Source organism: Perna viridis, chromosome 8 (genome assembly GCF_037379345.1).
Source record: "Perna viridis isolate PV_CMFRI_1.1 ecotype Kerala chromosome 8, ASM3737934v1, whole genome shotgun sequence".
Lineage (NCBI taxonomy): Eukaryota > Metazoa > Mollusca > Bivalvia > Mytilida > Mytilidae > Perna > Perna viridis.
The window spans coordinates 2,193,050-2,201,299 of record NC_142452.1 but is presented as its reverse complement, the minus strand read 5'-3'; the positions used below and the strand labels follow the sequence as shown (position 1 = coordinate 2,201,299).

At 34.5% G+C, this 8,250-nt stretch overlaps 1 protein-coding gene across 1 annotated transcript; it reads left to right on the top strand.

The window, feature by feature from the left end:
- Positions 1-349: 349 nt before the first annotated feature.
- LOC148608916 (uncharacterized) lies at positions 350-5,352 on the top strand. The gene is made up of 4 exons (XM_088541388.1): positions 350-501; positions 2,412-2,654; positions 3,810-3,872; positions 5,060-5,352. Exons 2-4 carry the CDS (start codon positions 2,573-2,575, stop codon positions 5,335-5,337), a joined length of 423 nt encoding a protein of 140 aa, XP_088397514.1. The 5' UTR covers positions 350-501; positions 2,412-2,572; the 3' UTR covers positions 5,338-5,352.
- Positions 5,353-8,250: the final 2,898 nt, after the last annotated feature.

Below are 8,250 nucleotides of genomic sequence, written 5' to 3'. Positions count from 1 at the left end.
TTCTGGAACCCATTTTGAACCCCTTTTCAATCTCTGGGTCCGCGTCTACGTAAAGCGTTGGTCGTAAATTGTTCAAGTTAATTAACAGAGCATACCCGGATCTGTTAACGATTTAGTTATTTTATACTTTCTAGAACACACCAAATTATGAATTAACGAACTAACAACAACGTAAATATAACGCCAAATGAAATTTTGAAAAAGATGGACGAACATCACGATATTAAATCCGGAAAACAAATGTAAATTACATGTAACCGATTTATCGTCCAATAAAAAGGTGTCCATGTAATGCGGATGTGTAGTTAGTTGTCCATACAGAACTAGAAGAATATTGAATCAGGAACAAGAAGTGAACACGTTTGCTTATTTTTTGTTATGAAATTCCCCCTTGCTTGAACTTCTTTCTATAAATTAAGTAATGGCAATCACTTACAAAAATCCCAATGAACCTTATCATAATTAAGTGTACTAAAAGCTGAAAGATAAAACTGGAGAAAGGTAAGGCATAAAAATAATTCTTATTTTATCAATTTTTTATTTTTTATAGATACATCGTTTCATATTTCAACATTAAATATTGTTAACTATAATATTCAAATTCAAGATATTTGTAAGAATATGACAGTACAAGTTCAAAGTTACAATGTGGTCTCCAAGGCAGGAAAACTACATTAGTTGAATTAAAGAGAAAAACAAGAATCAAAATGGTTCCTGGTTTAAGCCTTCAAGAAAACCAAATTCATGCCCAGAGGGTAAAACTTATTCATGGGTAAATGCGTGAGTTAACTTATTAATGAGCAGATACATAATTTGATTTATTCATGGGTAGATGCGTGAGTTAACTTATGCATGGGTATATTGTATTCTTTTGAACAAAAGTAATCATGCATAAGTCACGTGTTCCCATGACCACAAAATATTCTACTCACATGTTTATAAATATCAATAAAAAAAACACAAGGGAAATATGAATAAGTAAGTAAAACTCATAATTCTAATTCTACAATTTAATTATTTTATGAGTTTATGAAGTCACATATTCATCTAATTCAAGTTATGTAGTAATTTTTATCCCTGATTTTATCATGATTCGAGTTGTACAGAATACACTACATGCATACGTGTTAATAGATTGATTGATTTTTGGGGTTTAACCCCGAGCAGCATCTACAAAGTGGCATTTTTCCCAACATGGTGCACCACTATGGGTTGCGGTCAGGTTTTCCGTATTATAGCCTGACAACCCCCGCATGAAACACACCAGGGATACCCCATTCCACCTACTGGGGCACACAAACCCGTTGTAGATAGCCCTAGCCCGTGTTAATAGAGAACTTTAAAAGCTTTAAAGCTAATATTTTAAACGGGTGACAAGGAAAGATGTTTTCATTTAGGATGTTTGTAATTATTTTTAATTAATACTTCTACTAAAAAGTGTTTCTAAACCGTTTAAGTCAAAAGCAATTGGTGGATATAAAAAATTAAAAGCATTTTTTAATAGCAACGTTTGGACTTACTAACTTCATTAATTCGTGTTTTTATATTCGAGGCACCAAAACACAGCTTTGATTTAAAAATAGGAAATTTGGTATGATGCGCAATGAGACAGGTATCCACCAAAAGCCAAGCAAGGGACAATTAAGCTTCTACGTGTCACCATATGGTCCTCAACGATGGACAATACCCATACGATCAAGCAAACTGTAAAAGGCCACAAAATAAATTAAGTGAAACTATTCATAAACGACGAAAATCTGCTTAACCTATAAAAAAATTGCAAAACGAATAACAATGAATATAATACACAAGGACAACCACTGGCCTACAGGTTTGAAACAGGCACTTAAAGTATGTTGCGCTCAATTCCATAACATGAGACAGTGGTGGGAAAATAAAACAACAAAACGACCTATAAAAATCTTTTGAATTGAATTCGGATTTAACAATTGAAATCGATACAGAATACAAACACTTTAACAAATACAATAAGCTTTATCTACCTGCAATAAGTACTTGCTTTCTCTGTAAGCAAGTTAACAAGAAACTGATCCTTGTTACTCAAACAAAAGACATTTTTTGTGTAATAAAATAATGGAAAAGTCTAGTATATAGCCGCAATGGGTCTGTGTGTATAAACGTTGGCACACTCCTACTCGACGATACCCATCTGTTCGTCTGTCTGTCCACCCATCCGTCTGGTTGATAAAGAAACGCTCTAACATTTAAAAAAATAACACAATACTGTTGAACCATAGTAAAAGTCCTGTTTGATTATGATGAATATTGCATCTACTCTTCAGGTAAACGTTCTCAAATAATAATCATATATAAAATGGATTTGTGATCACAAATTTTAACTTACTGCATTTTAGCATTAGCAAAACTTCATTATAAATATATCATATCAGGTTACAAAGCTCGGTGGACGAGTTTTCATCCAGAACAGTGGACTCCGACTGACGTTGGTGAGTGGATAGAATACACATGTCTACATCATTTCATTCCTAGAACTATAATAACAGACGTGAAAGAGTCATTTATCAGTGTAAATGGTAGAAACCTTATAACCATGACGATGGAGGATTTCCAAATAAAATCTACAAAACTTGGAGGGATGTTGTGTGAAGCTTTTAGAGACATGTGCTCCGGAGGTAAGTTTATGTGTCACTGAGTTTGTACGAAATACAATGTTCAAGACAGCAATGCTTAGAGTGGTGACAACCCAATCTAGAACGTAGAAGAAAAGATAAAAGAAAAAGAAAAGAACCTAAACCATATACAGAACAAGGTAAAGGGAACACATAACTAAACGTAATGGAGCATATCATGACCACACGTACCAGCAATCACTATCAGGCTCCGGACTACACTAAAACTAGACCACTTACCACACTGAAAAGTCAGACTCCGGACTACACTAAAACTCGACCACTTACCACACTGAAAAGTCAGACTCCGGACTACTCTAAAACTCGACCACTTACCACACCGACAAGTCAGACTCCGGACTACACTAAAACTCGACCACTTACCACACCGACAAGTCAGACTCCGGACTACACTAAAACTCGACCACTTACCACACCGAAAAGTCAGACTCCGGACTACTCTAAAACTCGACCACTTACCACACCGACAAGTCAGACTCCGGACTACACTAAAACTCGACCACTTACCACACCGACAAGTCAGACTCCGGACTACACTAAAACTCGACCACTTACCACACCGACAAGTCAGACTCCGGACTACACTAAAACTCGACCACTTACCACACTGAAAAGTCAGAATCCTGACTACACTATAAACTTAACCACTTACCACACCAACAAGTCAGAATCCTGACTACACTATAAGCTTAACAATTACACTTACCACACAAAAAAGACAGGATCCTGACTACACTATAAACCTAACCACTTACCACACCGACATGTCAGGATCCTGACTACACTACAAAATTAACCAATTACAACACCAACAAGTCAGACCCGGACGAAACAACCAATCACTCACCACATCAACAAGCCAGGATCCAGACTACATTATAAACTTAATCACTTACGTGTACCTAAATGACAAGTTATGATCCGGAATAAATTTAAACTTAATCACTTACTACACCGACAAGTCAGGATCCTGACTATGCTATAAACTTAACCTCTTACCATACTGACAAAGCAGATCCTGACTAAACTATAAACTTAACATTTATTACAACGACTCATTAAATCTCTGAAATTATACCCACCACCCCCCACCCACTCCAAAAAAAAATCCTCTTTACAGGAATCTTTATTTTACAGCAAAAGTATCACGGTATCCATCAATAGATGAAACAGACACACAAGAACAATCAACAGCCGGTGGTACGTATTTTCTTATGTCGAGTAAATCTTTCTGTTGATCAATCAACAGAAAAGTTATTCGGCGTGTAGCGGTGTAAATATCAACAATTAGACATGTCGAGTAAATCTTTCTGTTGACCAATCAACAGCCAGTGGTCCTTTTATTTTTTACGTGTCTGATAAATCTTTCTGTTGGCAAATCAACAGACGGTGGTACGCATTTTGGTGTGTCTTGTAAATCTTTCTGTTGACCAATGAACAGCCGGTTGTACGCATTTCGGTATATGTCTAGTAAATCTTTCTGTTGACCAATCAACAGCCGGTTGTACGTATTTCGGTATGTCGAGTAAATCTTTCTGTTGACATATCAATAACCAGTGGTAAGTATTTCGGTATGTCGAGTAAATCTTTCTGTTGACCAATGAACAGCCGGTGGTACGTGTTTATGCCTTCTGTTAACCAATGGAATGTTAGTGGAACGTTTCCCCTTTTATACATATTTTGTGAATATAATTATAGCATGATTTGTTTGATTTAAGGAATCAATTTTAACTACAGTCATTGAGACAATATTTAAGATTGCATGTATGTATAAGTTACATGAAACGTTTGACGAAAATAGAAACCGCAGTTAGAACTATACTCAAGGGTCAAAGGGAAACGAAAGAGAAGGGAGATAAGAACTAACAACAAGCAACAAACTATCGAAGAAAAGAAAACATATTCACCAAAAAGCCGAACAAACAAATATAGACAACATTTTCCTTTACGATACACGTCTGAAGGCAACTTTGGTCAGTTATAAAAACGTCTTTATATAAGTATTGCAAGCATTTCGTCAAAAAAAATAAAATGTGCTACCTTCATTGATGGTAGTGCAACGTGTTGGTAAAGATGTCACATTCCTCGCAAGTTAAAGAATCCTGCTGTGGTATTCTACCGGGGTAGGAACCATTGGGCTCCGTCACAGAAGGCTAAATTGCCCGACCCAACCCATATCTCCCTATTTCCATTGGCAATCAAAACTTGTCCACCCCATTATCCTTGTGTCATATTCCAGTTTTCCTTTCATCATCATTTCATTTTCATTTTATCATCTATTTCATGTTCATCTCCTGGTTATCGCTGAAACATTGCTGCTCGAGCGTTAAACCCCAACAATCAATCAATTAATCCAACGGTATACCGGAAGTTTAAGTTTTTTCCAGGTCATAATGAATCTCGTTGTGAGATTGTCAACGTACAAGGGCTACTTTTATCTAGTCAAGATGCAGCGACATGGGGAATGAGCGATGTTAGACACGTTATCTGTCATATCTGTAGGCAGAAAAACATCTCGGAGGACAACATGGAGAGGATGATTTTAGAATTTCGCGGTGTAGAAGGAAGACATTTACTGAATATGCAGAAACATGACTTTCAGGAAAGGTCACCTGCTGCTGGTGAAATGTTATTCTATGAAATCAACAAACTGTTGAACAAATAAAATATTATTTTTGGATTGCTTATATAGCTGCAGCCTGTCATGTGGTGTGAGGGTTTCCTCGTTAATGAAAAACAACGGGTGGCCTTGGGCTGACATTTTCATCCCGTTGGGTTGTTGTCTCTTCGAAATATTCACCATACCTATTCTCGTATATACACCAAATTCACCAGTGTATATTTACCTAAATCTAAAACAGTAAATACTGTCACTAATAACACGTGATCTAAACGTGAAAACATTAAACATAGACGATATACACCGAATACAAGAGGAAAACAAGACGTCACACAAACAAACTCCCAAAAAAACTTGGAATGACTTCAGGTGGTCCGGAAGGGTAAGCATGTCCTGCTTCGTCATAGGCACCCGTCATATTGCAAGTGATATTGTATATTCCGGTAATAGTCTAATAACAATAATGCTACTCCCTGACACGAGTTACAAAGGGGTGCCATTAAAAACTATTCATTCTAGGGAGATATCATTTAATTCAACAAAGTTTCATGATGTTAATAAGGTAAATAATGCGAAAATGTTGGAAAATTTTTCGAAATAGACAAATTAATTTAAGATAATGAAAAATCACCATAAAACATGGGACAATACTTTTTTTTTTTAATAATATCACATTTATTTCAAAATTGCTTGTTACAAATAGCATCAGGATTCCAAGCATATCTGATGCTTCCTGTTCATCTCCACTAGTTATTCAGGGATAAAATTAGCTGCAAAAGCAATACATTAAACAAAATATACAAAGAATTTTATCCTTAAGGTACAATCTACAATTCGCATAGAAAACTTAAAAATCAATATACATATACCTTCAATAAGTGTTTATAAATTGCCTCAAGGCTTTTAACTTTTTTATTATCTGAGTTTATTTTAATGATTCGATTAAATTCCTTCGCAAAAATTTTAAATGTGTCAGTTGTATTTTTTCGTTGCTCTGATACATAATATGATTTGTATATAGAAAAACTAATTATAGTTAGAAAATGATTAAACCAGAAGTACTCTTTATCCAAAATTTTATATCCAAATATCAAATGCTTTAGCTTAATTTTCTTTTCAATTTTAGATTTATGAACCGAAAGGATGTCATATATTCTTTTCCAAAATTCTGTAAGGAATGGACACGACATAAAGTAGTGTTTATAGTCTTCCAATTTTCTACAGTAGTTATATAGGTTACTATTAGTTATTTTCCATTTATACAAATTTTGTTTTGTTGGAACAATTTGCTGCAATAGTTTCCAACTAAAAACTTTAAGCTTATTTTCCTGTAGAGAAAAGAAAATAAATTCATATATGTTTTTGTTAAGCAAATGTTTGTCTGCGTTCAAAATTTTTATCCTATTATTTACACCAATAGATCCTTCCTGTTTTTTGGATACAATGGAGTTGTACAGCATTTTATTTGTTAATTTGTTTACATCTTGTATGCAACAGTTCATCGAAAAACTTTTTTTATTTATATTCACTTCAGTCTTTTTTGAATTTTCAGTAGTTAACATTTTCAACCAGTAATTTGGTATTGCTCTTTTTAAAGCATAAATTTCTGAAATCCAATTTCTTAGATTTATTGATTTATTTAAAATAATTTTTGACTTATTAATCCGCTCTCATCAATAATGTCATTTATGTATATTATACCCTCTTTAATCCAGTGTTCACAAACGAGAATTTTATTAACATGGAACAACGCTATATATGTACAAACGCCAGAACACTTGATCTTGAACTTCATATAACATAGCAAAAATAATCATGCAAAAAAAATGACACCGTGTAAGGAATTTACTTCAAGATTTTAAAAGGAAATGAAATGTATCGTTGTAATTTCAAACGCCCTCATGCGATGGTACTGTCATTAAAATCTAATTGAGAAAATCCCGTAGTGAATAATATGACCTATAGCCCGATAGAATAAGGAGCTGGACCAAAACAGCTAGTTAATGTGAAGCTCGGTTGGTTGTCAATTCGGTAAAACGTATATTTTTTTCTCATATGTAAGATAGATCATGCCCTTTTAAGGTGAGGTAAAAATGAACTGAAACAACAAAAAAAAGTTTTGGTTTTACAAACAAAATTTTGCTATGAACTCATTCTCATTATCACTACTTTTAGACGACTGGTTAGCGTTGTTTTTGAGGTTCATTGTTATTCGTTTTACGTTTTGTGTGTAGATAAGGTAGATCTTCGACTTTTATTAATAGTTTTTAATCACACAATTTGTTTTTTGGGGCCCTTTACAGCTTGCTTTATGTTTTGGGTTTTGCCCATCATTGAAGACCGGGTGGTGACTGTCGAAGTTTAATTGTTCGATGCTTGGCATTTGGTGGATGACTATCTCTTTTGCATCAATATCACATCTCCTATTTTTATATTAAAACCGCTCACGTTTTGTAAAACATAATAATTCAATAACAAGACCCTTACTCGCATGCTACAGTGCCGTGATTAGTTCAGCGTTTTAGGCATTGTTTGTTCCTTGCACTCGGCATCGTTTTAAGTAAGTATCATTTGTTTATAGGTTAAGCATTTCGACCTACAGTAAAACTGATAAGATCAACTCAAATAAGATCTTAAATAAGTACCAATCCGGATGGAAAATAAGTCATTAATATTTACTTGAACAGGTATGCCTTAAGGATATTTCAAGTATTGCATACAGATGTTTCACGTGATTGCCTGTATTCTGAAGGAAAAATTGAAGAAAATAATACAGTTACCGATATCTTGATTTTTTTTGTCAAGTTACTGGCTTTCTTGGTGGTAGTTACCGTCATCTTTTGCTATCAATAAACCGTCGATTACAGCAACGGATTACGCTTCAAACTGTTCTAGTGATGAAGATTGATGTAACAATGGTGTTTGATCAGTCTATCTAACTTGTAGAAAAAGAATGTT

Coding starts and splice junctions, on each gene's coding strand:
- LOC148608916 (XM_088541388.1), top strand. CDS start 2,573: ATGACGATGGAGGATTTCCAAATAAAATCTACAAAACTTGGAGGGATG. Junction 2,655..3,809: donor TAGAGACATGTGCTCCGGAG/GTAAGTTTATGT, acceptor TTTATTTTACAG/CAAAAGTATCACGGTATCCA. Junction 3,873..5,059: donor AGAACAATCAACAGCCGGTG/GTACGTATTTTC, acceptor AGTTTTTTCCAG/GTCATAATGAATCTCGTTGT.